The sequence below is a fragment of the Triturus cristatus genome, chromosome 8 (genome assembly GCF_964204655.1).
Source record: "Triturus cristatus chromosome 8, aTriCri1.1, whole genome shotgun sequence".
NCBI classification, from domain to species: domain Eukaryota; kingdom Metazoa; phylum Chordata; class Amphibia; order Caudata; family Salamandridae; genus Triturus; species Triturus cristatus.
The window spans coordinates 158,681,587-158,697,809 of record NC_140591.1 but is presented as its reverse complement, the minus strand read 5'-3'; the positions used below and the strand labels follow the sequence as shown (position 1 = coordinate 158,697,809).

At 46.9% G+C, this 16,223-nt stretch overlaps 1 protein-coding gene across 4 annotated transcripts in view; it reads right to left on the bottom strand.

Annotated features, from left to right (window-relative positions):
• Positions 1-16,223, bottom strand: part of ZBTB21 (zinc finger and BTB domain containing 21) — a 64,616-nt gene that overhangs the window by 34,265 nt on the left and 14,128 nt on the right. The window contains exon 2 of one of the 4 annotated variants that reach the window (XM_085621218.1): positions 1,392-1,447. The exons of 1 other annotated variant lie outside the window; for it this stretch is intronic. In XM_085621218.1, the coding sequence (XP_085477344.1) occupies positions 1,392-1,408 (17 nt within the window). In that variant the 5' untranslated portion in view covers positions 1,409-1,447. Of the gene's footprint in view, positions 1-1,362; positions 1,448-6,829; positions 6,852-16,223 lie in introns of those variants that run through there. 2 more of the 4 variants (XM_085621217.1, XM_085621216.1) reach the window with 2 other exon arrangements.

Below are 16,223 nucleotides of genomic sequence, written 5' to 3'. Positions count from 1 at the left end.
TCTTCATGCACACATCTCTCTTTCTCTTTCTCTCTCGCTCTCCCCTCCCTCTCCCCTCCCTCCCTCTCCCCTCCCTCTCTCTCCCCTCCCTCCCTCTCCCCCTCCCTCTCTCACCCCTCCCTCCCCCCTCCCTCTCTCTCTCTCTCCCCTCCCTCTCCCCTCCCCCCTCCCTCTCCCCCCTCCCTCTCTCTCTCTCTCTCTCTCTCTCCTCGGCCACCTGCAGCATCTCCGAGGAGACCCGCGCCTCCATGGTGGGGAGACAAGTGGCAGGTCCCACAGCTCCCCTTAGTCGTACATGGTGGCCGGAAAGCGAAATCCGCTCTCCCGCCCCTATCTCCCCATTGCAGAGAGCGCGCGCCGAGGGGTTGACTCCCTGTCCAGATGCCCCGGCCTTGACAGCTATCTTACTTTACAGTCTACGATTTCTTCTTCTGCGGGAGCATTATGCCCCGTCATTACATATGAGAACAAAGACGTGGTGGTAGGTTACCTGAAATACTATCCGCAGGAGAATGAATGCCAAAACAGGGCCCTGTGAAGTCTGAAGTGCAATTGTGCTAGTATGCATGTGAGTGTGTGCTTTTTGTGTGCCAGCACGAGAGGCGCTGGTGTGGCAGCGTGTGGAGTTCGGCGCGTGCACCCAAGCGTGAGAATATGTGCCTGAGCTTTTTGTATGTGTGAAGTCACGCGCGCATGTATGTATGTGTGTGAGAGAGAGATTCACTTTTAACTGACGAGGCACGCTTTCACGCACTTCACGAGTTTCAAAAACTTGTGTACAAAATAGGGCAACATATATAGCCATGAGTTCTCTTAAGGACACTCTGGCGGATGATATGGTCATTTTACCCACGTTTGCTCTGAGAAGAGGCCTCCTACGCAACGAGGAAGACAGAGTCCTGTTACTTCTCTGCCGCCCGTGAACCATGTGAAATGCAAGCAGGAACAACATTGTTACCTTAACGCTTTTACTCACCGGACTTGAAACGCCGATCCAGCAGCAAGGAAGAGGCGACCCCACATCCCGCTTCGACCGCGCACAAAATGGACGAATCTTCCGACGCAAAAAAAAAAAACACGCCCACCACGTGTAAAAGGGGCGGGGCTTAAAAACGCGAAAGAAGTGAAAAAACACGCCCCAGAATCGGAAAAAGACAGGGCTTGTTTGGAGAGACAAAGCTCTTCTCCAATGGCTGACCAGCATTTAAGAGGCCAGCCAATGGAGAAGAGGGAAGAAGAGGGGCGGGTTCAAGCCCCACTTCTGAAATCATTATATCTCGCGAGCGAATCTGCGCAAGCGCAGCCTTCGCTAGCCGTGCCCTAAAAAAGTGTAAGATGAGAAACATAGACAAGATGGCTTACCTAAGACCCGCAAACAGCATCATACATACCGGGCAAAGCACTTCATGCACGACGCTGCACTGGGACGGCACGAACTGAGGAAGCCCTGTAAAAAAAAAAAATGAAAACCAGCCGGAGAATAATATAAAACAAGCAAACAACGAAGGAAAATAAACATCGCTTACCATACAGCTTCGGAAAGCATTCGCCTCCCAGCAACAGACACGAAAATAAACCTGAGAAGGTTCAATGAAAAAAACAAAACAAACACGCCCACCAGTGAATAAGGGATGGGCTTCAAAAAAGAGAAAGAATCGAAACACACCCACGAATCCGAAAAAGACGGGGCTTGTTTGGAGAGACAAAGCTCTTCTCCAATGGCTGACCAGCATTTAAGAGGTCAGCCAATGGAGAAGAGGGAAGAAGAGGGGCGGGTTAAAGCCTCACTTCTGAAAACATTAAATCTCGCGAGCGAGACTGTGCAAGCGCAGCCTTCGCTAGCCGAGACCTAAAAAGGGGTTTGCTGGGAAGGGAAGCGGGACGCCTTAAGGAACGATCGTTAGTCCCAAAACCATTCAGAGAACAAGTGTTAGACCTCACCCATAACCAAACAGGGAGGGGGGAGGGGCATTATGGGAAGGAACACACTTTGAAATATCTTTTGGACTGATTTTACTGGCCAAGGGTCTATCATGAAGTAGCGAGATACTGCTCCTCGTGTTAGATGTCAATTGGTTAACAATTCCTCACTACCACTACACCACCTCCCAATAATCGATGTACCTTTTCAGAGGGTAGGGACGGACCTTGTAGGACCCGTCATTCCTTCCTCTCGTGGGCACCAATATCTGCTTGTGTTGGTGGACTACGCCACCCGGTACCCGGAAGCAATACCCCTGACCAGCACCACCACCACAGCAGTGGCTCAGGCTACGGTCTATTTCTTTTCTCAGGCGGGTTTTCCCCACAAATTGTTAACCGACCAAGGCACCCCATTTGTATCCCGCCTCATGAAACAAACCTGGGACCTCCTGGGAATCAAACAAATACACACAGCCGCATATCACCCTCAAACAGATGGCCTTGTTGAGAGATATAACCGAACAATAAAGACCATTAACAAAGTAGGGAGGACTGGGACTGACAAATACCCCTAGTGTTGTTCACCATTCGAACCCATCCCCAGAAATCAACAGGGTTCTCCCCCTACGAACTACTGTTCGGAAGGAAGCCTCACACACTCCTCGACATGGCAGTAGAACAATGGGTAGAGGAAGAAGACAAAAGCAAACCCCTGTTGCAATACAGCAAGGACCTCAGAGACACTCTGGTGTCTCTCCGGGAAGAGGTCCATACAAATATGGAGAAAGCACAAGAAATGCAGAAAAAACAGTACGACAAAAACACCAAACATAGAGAGTTTAAAGTAGGAGACTGTCCTGATCAATTCTTCCCACTACCGAAAAAAAACTGCTATCCACATGGCAGGGCCCGTACAAACTGCTGGACAGGCTTACCCCGGTCTCTTACCCTATAGCCGTCCCCCACAAAACACAAACTGATCAGACCTACCACGTGAACCTCTTGAAAGTCTGGGAAGGCCCGTTACCAGCTCCTACACGTAAAGACAAACCGGTACGACATGTATCCCTTAATAAGCCCCTCGAGAACCCATTAGTCTACCCCTCACCCACAGAGAAGGAGTCTTGTTCGTTTAGAACAGCTAACACGTACACAAAGACGACAACTGCAGGCACTGTGTCTATCCTACGTTGACACATTGGTAGGAACATCGGGGCGGACAACCCTGGTGGTACACACGATTAATACAGCCGGGGCGAAACCCATAAAACTAAAACCCTATCGCATACCCACTGCACGTAGACAAGCAGTGGATCAGGAGGTGCGGGCCATGTTGGAGGCAGACATATTTGAGGCCTCCCACAGTGCATGGTCTTCACCCGTAATCCTCGTCCCTAAACATGACGGAAGCCTTAGGTTCTGTATCGACTTCCGTCAGTTGAATGCCATATCCAAATTCGATGCGTATCCTATACCTCGCGGCGATGAGCTAATTAAAGGTTAGGGGACGCCCGGGTGATGTTGACAATTGACCTTACGAAAGGCGATTGGCAAATCCCCCTCGCTCGGGAGGCCAGAGAAAAGGCCGCCTTCTCTACTCCTTCGGGCCTGTTCACTTTAAAGTCCTTCCTTTCGGCCTTCATGGCGCCCCGGCCACATTACAACGTCTAATGGATGTCATTTTGCAGGAACACCAGGCATATGCCGTCGCATATTTAGACGATATAGTCATACACAGCCGTGACTGGGAGACCCACCTCACACACCTGACAGCAGTGTTTAGACACCCTCAAGAGAGCTGGTCTCACTGTCAAACCTAAAGAGACCACATTTGGTACAGACCATATAGAGTACCTGGGGTACGACATAGAGGCAGGAAAGATCAGGCCACAAATGAACAAACTAGAAGCCATCACAAAGGTGCCCCGTCCCCAGACCAGAAAAGACGTTTGTTCCTTCTTAGGCTTGGTTGGGTACTATAGGAGGTTCACCCCCCATTTTTCGGAAATCGCCAACCCCTTCACCGACCTTCTTAGCAAAACAAGCACAGGGACACCCCATCCACGGGGCACTCCCCAAGAACGCAGCTTCTCCCTGCTAAAGCAAAAACTATGTAATGCCCCTGTTTTAACATGCCCAGATCATATGAAGACCTTTGTACTCCAGACAGACCCTCCGGTAGGGGATTAGGGGCTGTCCTCTCCCAACCCGATGATGGGGGCGACCTACGCCCCATCCTTTATTTAAGTATAAAACTATTCCCCAGAGAGACAAAATATGCCACCGTAGAGAAAGAATCCCTGGCCATCAAGTGGGCAGTGGAGTCCCTGCAGTACTACCTCCTGGGTCGACCATTCCTCCTCCTCACGGACCATGACCCATTGACCTGGCTATCCCTACACAAAGACACAAACCCAAAGGTACTTCGCTGGTTTCTGGCCTTACAACTGTTTTCTTTTCATACTTTGCATGTTCCAGGAAAATTGCAGACGAACGTGAACTTCCTCTCCCGCTATCGAATGGCCCACACGTCCATTCCTGGAGGGGAGGCAGTGTGGTGGATTCTCCCCCATCACGGAGCGAGCCGATCACTCCAACTTGGCGGCCGCAGAGACACCGGAAGTAGGTCTGACAGCCCAGCCATCCAAACGCCCAGACCGGAACCTACAGGAAAAAGGGGCGGAGTCAAGGGACGGGCTTTTATGCTGGGAGCGAGAAAGAGAGCAGCAAGAGACGGGGAGCAACTGGCAGCCGAGGACAAGACCTGCATCCTGTACGGAGGAGCTGGAGACCTGCCGCTACCCGGAAGCTTGCAGCAGGAGGAAGAAGACGACCACGCCAAGGCTAGCAGCTCGAGGAGCAACACCCACGAGTCTAACACTCCACCAAGTGAAGCGGAGGTCTTGACTCCGCTTCCCGTGGCCCAGGAGGGTAGTGGGCACAGGCAAGTGCCAGGATTCTTCTCTTTTATGGGCTGGTGGACAGGGGCACGGGCCATTTCACGTTGAGGCACCACATCCCCCCCTCCCTCCCCCCGAAACATCACAGGAAGCAGCGCAAGGGTGGCGGTGGCACTTTCCCTATCCCTTAGTAACGCCAGGACAGCTGTTCTGACCTCTTGTTTTCTTTGGAGTTTTTTTTCCTTTTTGGCTTGCTCTTTCCGGCCAAACCGCGCGGAGAAACAAAGAACCCTACCCGGAGGCAACCGGATCCAGGGAAAAGAAGAAACAGAGGACCCTTCTATCCCTACCCCCACTGAAGCCCTATTGTGTCACTCTACCCTTCTGAAGCCTGTCCCAGGGAAGAACTTACCCCGGAGGGACTAGTACTGTACTCACGTAGCCCCACAGAGAGTGAATAAAAAAAGATACTACCTCATAATACCCTACGTGGCCCTGACACTGTTGCAGGAAAGGTGAGGGGGTGGCTCACACCTACGCAGGCCTAGCGAGCACAGATGAACAGTGTGGTGGTGATCGGCACTCGTACGGCATCTATATTAATGTGGTGATAACTTTCTCTGCCCGTTTAACACTTTGAGTAATTTCATTTTTTCATTCTTGCCTCTGGTACCTTTTGCGGTGTAGCTTAATAAAAGAATGATGAAGCGTTTACCCTTTTCTCTAGCTAATCCACGCTATTCCTTTCCTCAATTGCTCTTGACGCTTCCCTCGTCACCGGTCTTTTCTCTCTTTCTGTCACAGACAACCAGATGACATTCACAGGCGGCAATCTGAAGTGATGCCTGCCATGTGAACCAAATCTGCTTATTGTATACAGAGGCTGCTCTTACTGTTGATTTATAGATGGTCGAATTAAAAAAATTGTAGAAACCTATTACATATTTCACGAATATGTCACTCTTGCTTTAAGGTACCATTCACACTGGGGACACAACGAACTACTGTTTTTCTTCTTTTTTGTATATACTTGTATAACTATTTGAAATGTATAAAACAACTATTGTAAATAGAAACAGGGGTGTATATGGTCTCTTCTTCTTTTGGCATCATCCTAACCCTTCCCCACTGCGATTGTGCATATGTTTACCAATATAGATAAATGTACTATTCCGCGGGAACCATTGTTTCGGTTACTTCTAAATTACCCTGGTTCCTTGTGAGTAGGGTGTCCCTTGTTCTTGTTCTCGACTGCTGCTATGGCGGCAGTTCTGCTTTAATTTTTGCATGATCTGATCATTGTTTTTACAGAAATACAATCATATAATGTAGTTCCGGCACTGGCAACGACAAAAAGGGAAAAGAAAGTACACAGTTAGAGACCAATCTGATATCAAGTAACGAGAACATGGCAACAATAAACATTATACAAAATGATGAATTATGCACCCGGCCACATAAGTGAGCAAGCTCGAGGCCCTTTTACCCCCCCCAATATCAATCTACCGCGCATATATTCTCCTTGTGTTTACTTTCCTGGTATTGACCCCATATAGCTTTAGGTCTAGTTCTTGGGCCCATAATGATGTATATGTTTCAGTCTGTTCATTACAGATGTAACAGCCTGCAACCAGTCATGGAGCCTGTGAACATGACCCATCAGCCAAGCCCTGGCAACCCTATGCTGAGGAGAGGACCAAAACAATGGCTACCAATTTCCTCTTTAGGTGAGGGATATCAACAATATGGACGAGAAGTAGGGGAGGTTGAGTACACGGAAGCAGAACAGTTGTTATTTCTCCAATTGTGAAACCAAACTTAGATCAAAAGGCCTATATTGGGGGCATGCCCAAGCTAAGTGTACAACATCTGCAGGGTCCGAGTACAACTTAAGTCCGGAACGGGTCCATCTGATAGAGACAGTGCTGTGTACAGGTAAAATGGATTAATTTATGCCTTTGTTTGATGGAAACCAGTGTTATCTGTTCACAACAGTAACTCTATACCTTCTGAAATCGAGGGATCCCACGGACAAATTTTTATCACTCCCTGGCAGTCTCTGAAGCAGCGGGAGTAAGCTCTCAGTCATCATATATAGTTGTGAGACCCAGCACCTTGTACCCATGGAGTGTTGCATCTGTGTGGGGGATGAACCCCAGTGGCTCCAGAGGGAAACAACTCCAACATGTTGCAGCAACTTGGCCAACTCTATGGTAGACAAAAGGATCAAAAGCATTAACCTCACCAAAATTGATCTAGTCAGTGTATGGAAAATGTCATCTTGTAATGTAGGGAATATTGATCTATACACTGTTGGGGGTTGGGCTGGGTTTTCAAGAACTGATGTTGCTGGAGTAGATAATGGGTAGCTCCATCCTTTTAGCCAGTGTCCACATCGACCAATTAGTGCATCAGACTGTTTCAATATATTTGCCAGGTCTAGGTTTTTTAGTGGCTAGTATCATACCTAGCCTGCCCACCTGAAGTTGGTCCATCTTAATTGGAATATATGGAGGGGGGCATTTCCGGCTTAGCCTATATAGCATAGTGTGTTTGTGCTGCAATAAAATAGCACTTAAGATCAGGGACAGCAAACCCTCCCCCTCATAAGCGTGTGAGAGTTTTTCCTAGCTCATCAAAGGGGACTTACCACCCCACACAAGTCATGTAAGCTACGCTCGAAGCTGTGTAAACATTTGGTTACCGGGGTAAAAGGAATATTTATGAAGGACAATCGTCTTCACCAGAGCAATCCTGCCAGCCAGAGCAAGGGGAAAGAGCAATCCAACGTTCGACTTGTGTCAACAGTTGGTTCATAACCAACTCATAAGTGTCCCGGAGAACTGTATCCATACTTTTGCTGACTTGTATACCAAGATATTGTACAGTCTTCCCACAGTGTAAGCGGAAAATCTAGAGTGTTCCGCAGAGTATTGTCAATGAGAGGGAAAATGCAGTTTACCTCACATTTCTGTAGTTTTTCACCAAAGTTGGTGAAGCCATTGTTGTATATCTCTGGACATGTGCTACTGGGTGCACTCAAGGGAGCCTTTTAAACACAAGGGGGGAGGGAGCACACTGCCTCTCATCCCAGCAGAGTTCACCCCATTATATTATGTAAATGCAGTACAATTGCTTCAAATTTCGGTATTTTTTCACCAAAGTTGGTACAGGTAGTGCTGGTATCTCTAGGCACGCGCTTCTTGGTTTAGTCCTTCACCAGTATAAAGCAGAATGAATAATGAGCAGAGAAAAGTCATCTAGGTTGATGAAATGCTGCCCAAGACTTCACAGGTCATAGTACAACTCCACAGACACACATGTGCATCCCGGGTGAGCTTGTCAGCTCGTTGGCTCAAGGGAGCCTTTTAAACACAAGGGGGAGGGAGCAAACACAAAGTGAAGTCTTAGGCAGCATCTTCAGCAATCCCAGATGAAATTGATTTTTGCTCTCTACTGATGACGGATGAAATCCAGAAAAAACATGCGTCTAGAGATGTACAGCAACTTTGGGGAAAACTACTGTTAATATTGAAGTATGCGCTAATTGTGTACTGCATTTACCAAAATGCAAAAGAGCGAAGTGTGCTGGGATGCGAGACACTGTGCTCCCAACCCACCTTCAATCAAATAATGTCCTAAGCCCATCCTGCGCAAGAAGGCACAAAGAAAAGCCCACTCTAGTGAGTCACACACACAGTTTTTCTCAGCGTCAAGAAACACTGAAAACACCTGCCCCTCTGGTCTTTTACAGGGATTAATAAAAACAGTGTACAGAGGATTTGTCTGAGGTGGCCCTACCAGAAATTAAACTGGATTGATCCAGCAGGACAAGTGTTGGTATTAACAGGTTTAGCCTATTGGCAAGGAGGCAAGCCACAATCTTATTACCAGCACCAGGGTCCATTCCATGTTTCAAAATTATGGAGATTAGGGTGCCTCTTCTGGTAGGGCAGAGGGGGGGGTAATAGTCTCCCAGATTTAAGGGACACCAGATATAGCTATAGCAGTCTGAGAGCAAGGTGCTCCTTAAATTCCTTAAATAATTCTGTTGTTAGGCCATCCATCCATTGTGCTTTTCCACCAGGGTAGCCATTCATAGCTTGCTGTATTTTGAGTAGTGTAATAAGCGTAGGCAAGAATTCATGAACTCTGCCTTCCACCCAGGCCAGCGTGACATCATCCAAAAAGGTTTTGATCTGATCATCCGGTAGTAATTTGGAGGACTAAAGATCCCTGTAGTATGCATGCCTAGTCTATAAACGTGCTTGTGCAAGGATGTCACTATTGTTCTGGGCCATGTTCCCTTCTGGAGCCAAGCAAGAGTCCTACTGGGTCGCTCCCCCCAACCCATACACATGAGCCTGGGAATGTTCACCTAGATATACAGCCTCAAGATCTGCGCCCTCGCTGTATTTTGTCTGGAGGCCTTCAAGAACAGCTAATGAGGCGCATTCCAAAAAGACTCACAGCATTGTTGTACGACAGACCGATTGGTCTACAATAATGAAGCTGAGTCTGCAGAGCCCTAAGAACCCCAGATTATTTAGAAGTAGAGATACCCCAGATATACAATTTAAATGATTTCCAAATCATTAAGTAGGAAGGAAACCATCCCATGTTTGCATCAAAAATTGCTTTAGCCAGGTCGGCTTTAAAGACCAGATGTATCAGTGCGACAGAAGGAAAACACCATGGTCTGTGGACGGACAGAGAGTCAGGCATGTGCACTATAAAAATAAGTGGAGAGCAGTGTTCCCTTGAAGGTACGCACCTACGTGCCCGCGCACCTCAGTGTCCGGGAGCGTGCACTGCTGAGTGTGTGGCACGCACACACATCCCCAGGGAGCATTCGAGCTGCCGCCACTGCAGCGTGAAAAACGGGCATTTCTAACGTGCAGAGGAAGAGGCATTTAGAGTGTGGCTGCGGGGCTCATTGTGTGCTTTTGTTTAAGTATTCGTGTTAATTGCAGAGCCCGTCACGAGCTGCAATTAACATGAATGCTTTACACAAAAGCATACAATCTGCCCGCAGCCACACTCTAGAAAACAAAAGAAATGCAGCACCAAACACAGCGTGTGCTTTTAGAATCACCTAAAAGCACACGCTGTGTTTGTAGACTTACTGCATTTCTGCTCTTAATAGAGCTGGGCTGCGGGCGATTGTGTGCCTTTTTGTAAAGTTTTCATGTTATTTGCAGCTCATGAAGGGCGCTGCCATTAACATGAAAACGTTAAAGTCACACATTCACCCCGCAGCTGCGCTCTATTAAAAGAAGAAATACAGGAAGCATAGCTGCCAAGGTCTCAGATTGCTTACGTGTGACATTTTCATAATTTCATTGAAATTATGAGTGACACTTTCTTGTGAACAGTATAATGTCACCCACACTTGGTAGTAGCATGGCACAACCCACAGCCTAGGTCGGACACCTGCTTCCGTGCGAGGCTGCAGAGAAGAAATATATTAAACAGAGATTTCAATAATCTGAACTGTCGAAAGAGATGGAGGCGATGGGTGCTGCAAGCTGCAGTGGCCTCCTGGTTTGGGCACTGGCACCTATTATTTTACATATTAAGCACTGCCCTTCCTCATTTAAAGTAGGGGGGACCTAAACCAGTTCCACAGTCGAAAGCCCTGTCCCGCTCAGCAGTACCACAACACCTTCACGTCTACGGTAGAGGAACGGTAGGAGGGCAAATTAGCCCACTTAGGGAAAGTGTCCCAACGTTGGTTTTCCTGCCTATGATCGCCATGAAAGGAATGATGGTTACAGGCAGGATTAAACACAAATAATGCCTTCTATGAACTTGGAGACAACCTCTCAGTGCATCAGGTGCATTGACTCTAAAACAACAAAATGCAGACCCGGTCGGAAATACAGTTCAGTGGCCTCTTCATACACTTACTGAACAGCAGGTATGACGGGGAACGCCTGGTGTTTGGGGTAAGTTGTTCCATGTTCTGAACAGGTGTGATGCAAGAGGCTGGCACAGGACAAATATATTTTTCTATGAACAGGTGATGGCACAAAAATAGCGCCCCATTGTATGCACTAGTCAGTAGGCACGTGCCATGCACCAGACACCGAGGGTGCTCAGGTAACTCCAAGCAAACACAGGGACATGTGATAGATAGCATGGAGGCAGGCGAGCAAAGAAAACCATGATACTACTCTACCCGCACAGTGTGCAGTGGTAGCAGTAATGCTGACACTCGCACTGTCAGGAGTCCGCAGACCATCAGTAACAGCTCGAGAAGCACGACATTCTGCAATATTTAATGCATAATGCATCATCTGCTGCATACTTTGCTGATTTTAACTAATAAATTGTTTGTAGCACAAACGGTTCAAATGTTACTCAAAAATGTGACTTGTGTGTCTGCGAAGTGGACGGCCCTTTGCAAAGGTTGACTGATCACTGCTGGATTTGTATGTTACACTGGTACTAATAAGGCAAAAAAAATTCCAGAGACTGTTAGCATCTGTAAAAATAACAAAGTATCACAAAATATACTGCATTACGCTGCAGCCGTTTTTTCTGCAGCATAATGAAGTCCTCCATTGCTGCATAATTCCAGTGGCCCCAAAGCAGGCAGCACATGTTAAAAGTGCTTGTGCATGAAGCAGAGAGACTGTGAAGTTTGTGAACTTAGTTTGGTGTGCTTGCAAATCCTGCACTACTGCTGAAACAAGGCCCTGTGCGACAATGTTTGTTGGTGCCCCCCAATGACTCCCTTCCCCTCTGCGCTACCTTTCCATGAGTCAAAACTTCCACTTGACAAAACTCCATCTCTTTCTAGGAAGAACATTAATCACCAGAGTTATCATGACATTTTTATTTTTGCCTAAAATTGCTGGAGGACAGGAAGGAGGCAGCAAGTGCTTTTAGAAATATAATATACTTGCAGGCATGACACCCCACCTGAAGTCAGCGCCCAGTGCGATTGCACCGCCCTGGAGCCACCCTGCTCAAGGGTCCTGTGACCTCAGTGACTGTTGTGCTAGGGTGAGCTGCTTCATAGGCCTGCTGCAAGACTGGAGGTGAACTTCAGTATGGATTGTGGTTGACAGGCCTTTAAGGTTAACCCACAATTGCCACAGTTAGGGTCCACATGCTGGTGCTAAGACACCAAGGCTTCTAAGGTCTAGAAAGGGAATGTGCTCCCTCAGGAGACTTGTCTGGTTGACTGGTCATGAAGGCTGAACCTGGTCCACCAGTTCCAAATTCGGCAGCTCTGACCACAGTGCCACATCCTCTCCTCCACTGAACACCATACTGCCCCATTGAGAGAAACTTGCACTACCTTCAGCTACAACCCAATTGTGCCCCGCTAAAAACTCCTGGATGCAACACAATTCAAATTACGCATTAAACGAGAGTAATATGCTACCTAAAAAAAAGCGAGTCTATCCAAGAGCCTCTCATGAGGGACCGTATCAAAGGCCGCAGACAGATCGAGTAGTATCAGAACAGCCTTGCCCCCCTGGTCCAGTCTGGGGTCCTGAATCACGTACACTTGGAATTACCAATCCCATTCCCTTATCCTGAAAACCTAATTCTTGACCCCTGAAATGATGTGCCCTCAGCAGCAGCTACCGTGTGACAAAGCAGTAAGACTGCAACGCCCCATCCATGTGGAGAAGGTGGTAGCTGAGGTGAGAGTTGGGTAACGACCTGAATCTCCTGAAGTCCATTTTCCAAGAAAACAAATTGTCTTTTTGAGAGGTAAAGGAAGGTTCATTGACAGTGAGACTAGTTAAATGACGATGATTCAAAAAGTGAGACAAAGCAGATTATTTCCAAAACAAAGAGTTTTGAAGTATAAAAGCAATTATTGCTTTAAACCCCAGATCATACAAACAGAATGTCTGAAAACATGGATTATAAACTGGTCCTTAAAAGCGCCTCCTACCTCTGCCGGTCGCACTTAAACACTTGTGTGCCACTCTGACAATGATCAAGTCCTGGGATAAAGTGACAAGACCAATACTGTGCCTCCGGTTCATGAAAGTACACATGCTCAGAGGGCACGGCAGGGGCTGAGAAGTTGACTGTTTTGTCAACAATCTCTGTCCAGGTTGATGCAGGGGCTTAGGAGGGAATGGGCCCAGCAGGCTGTAAAACTATAACATCCTGCGCAACAGGCTCAGGTAATGTGACTTCTCTGCTGGGGGGAGGGGGTGCGGGAAGGAAAAACAAAGCCACCACCCGCCGGTGTGTCCAATCTTCGAAGCATGGGTGTGCTTCTGGTCACCAAAAGGGTGGTGTGATTGTGGGAAAACAGCAGGCAAGACCTGCTCCATGGATCACCCATGTGATGCCTGGTACCCCCAGCGTAGACTCACAGGAAGATTGGTTGGTTGGGGGACGGCTATTGATCGGTTAAATTCTGGCCCGCCTGCTCAGTGCTGTTCATGAATATTCGATCTCTGACGGATAGCATTTTAAATTTGAAGGCGCAGTTGCATGCTCATATGTGTTAGACAATTTTAGCGAGCTGGTGCTGCCTCACTGGCAGTGTGCCTCAATTGCGGTATTGTCAGAGGGGCGCTAGAATACGTGACTAATGCATTTTAATGCGGTGATGCCGACACTAGCATTAAAATGCGTTAGTCAAAAGCCTGATGCGGCCGTACCCTAACCCAGCCCTGAAACTGCGAAAAGTAAAATTATAATTACAACTTTATTATAATTTTATTTTTTCCTGCTCAATGAGAGCATTTGTTCAAGTTTTGATATTAATCGCAGCGCTCATCATGAGCTGAAATTAACATGAAAACATGAACGAATGCACACAATCACCCCGCAGCCCACTATATTAGGAAAAGAAACGCAGCAACATAGCTGGCAAATTTCAAATTGCTATGTGGGACGGTTTCAAACCTGCCTTAACACCGTTCACGTGGATCTGTATGAGAGGAAATGCACAGTCTTTTCACTTTTTTAAGCAAAAGTTTGGAGTTGGAGTGATATTTGGCGCTGCACCCACACGCGCGGTCTGGTTACTGGCACACATAGCCTTGGTTGCAGAGCACATAGACCTTACACTGCCGCACACAGAGGAAAAAAATTGGAGGAACATTGGTGGAGAGTGGTGGAAAAGGGCCCTGAGTAAATATACAATATTATTTAGTCACCCCACATCTTCAGAGAAGTGGAGTCAGAATCCTATTGGAGAGCAAGAGTCATGTACAGAGGAGGAGTACGCAGCAACATCATCCCTCAACTCCTGTCATCAAAGCCCATTAAATGTAGTAGTGTGCAAATGACAATGGAACTGTTAGCTCTGTGTGGATTGGTTGAATCCAGAAGAGGGTTTAGTTTAGGATTGAGGTCCCTGCTACAAAAGATGTTAGTGTCACCTCGGGTACGGTAGAGTTGAACCATGTTCTCAAAGAATTCATAGACATCAGTCTTCTGAGCGTAGGAAGGGATGAGTTTAACAGGGGGGGGTGGGAGGGAGGGGGAGGAAATCATGAAGCATACCGAAAAGTTAAATATAGCACACAATGGAATGAATCTACCAGTTCATACACAAAAGTGGAGGGGCAGGACCTCCTAATCAGTATCGCAACACCGATTAATAGAGTTTCTCTAGAGGCCATAAGTGTTTACTGAATGAAAGCAATCTTAATTCCGTCTGCATCTAGATATGTTAAAATTAATCAATGCTTTTAGGGGTCCAAAGACCACAGACATTCCAGGTCCGCAACTTAACAACATGTGCCATTACGTGTGAATAACGATGCTAACTAACATAGGGTATCTCGGTCCACAAAGTATCTATGCCATGCCAGATCATTGCGAACGTCATAATGATTAACAAAATAAGCTAAGAACAAACTGTAACTACCAATGCTAAACTATACCCCCCACACTGAACACCGCAACCATCAGTGAACGATTCCAAAGAATCAGACTTCCTCCAGTTAGTGCCTATGCACAAACAAAGTGCTGTCCTATACCAAATGCCCCAGCCCACACTTTGACAGACAGAACACGAAGGAGCCAGCATGCTGGAAATTAAATGGAGGGAGAATCACAAAGGAGCGCGGTCATACTGAGTGGTAACCTTCAAACAGCAAAGGAATGGCAAACGTCCAAACACTAGGAGATTACATTCATTGTTCATCAAATATCTCGCTAAAAAAAAAACAGGAATTTCCATCACCTGGTGTGCATTACAGTATAAAAGTAAATATTTCAATCTATGAAGATGAACTACCACTACCAATTGTCACTAAAGAGATATCTGGAAGTGGAGTCAGTGTCTGAAGGTTATTCAGGGGTATTTTGTAGTTTCCTTTTTTTAGATTTGAAATTTGTCCCTAACACACTTGAAAGCATCCTTTGGGGAAGTGAAAAACATGGCATGAACATTAATCTAAAAATGTGGTTTAGATCATTGCGTATGGTATCTCAATAGTCCCGAGTAGTTTCTTAACTTTGTTAAAAGATCACCTGGCCTCCTGCACTGCCCTGGTAAATTCTGGTTAGCTGTTGATGTCCGTCCCCCGGTAGGTCAGGTCACCCTTCTGTCTAGCACGAATTAAAACTGTATAATTTGAAAGCCTGGTGATAACAGGGCGGGAGTGGAAACAGGAGGAGTTCTGGAACTCAACGTTCTGTGAGCCCTCTTGACAATGAAACAGCTGGAGAATTGGCCTCTACCCAGGATCTGTACCAGTAGCTGTTCAATGAATATGTAAATTCTACCTGTGTTTGTAGATTCCACCAGGCTGATAATACATATGTTATTACGCAAGGGGCACAATTCTAAATCCTCATTTTTGTCAGTAACTTTTGAAATGTTGGTGACCCACTTCATTACTATAGCCTAAAAGTCAATGGCATCATCTTTAACAGTAGATTTTCTGCATTCTATCCCCTCCATTCGGTGGTTGTGCTTGGTAATCGAACTTTCATATGGTCAGGGCACAACATGAGAGGACACTATTGTTATTAAAGTGCGGTTGCTGATGCGCTTGCAGTTGTTGCCATTGCTGAATTACCTGGGAGTCCCTTGTGGAATCTTTCTGCTACAATGGATTACCAATACATGACCAAATTTCCTACAAGCAGTGGATAATTCTGAACACAAGTCAAATTCTAGCTGTCAAAATCTTGCAGGCTCTTTAGTCCACTGAAACCCATTCCTGTGTGTATTTTACAGGGTGGAGAGGTGTGGTGCAGCGGCCAGGACAGCTGACTTTGGAGCACAGGGCTCACAATTCGATCCCCGGCTCCAGCGGCAGCTCAGCTCAGCACCATGTGACTCTGGGCAATATCTCACTTACTTTCCACAACATAAGGGTGAGTAGTTTGCGCTTTACAAATACAGATTTATATTTTACATGTTTTCTGCTACTATATTAGTGCTCACATGGCCTCTGG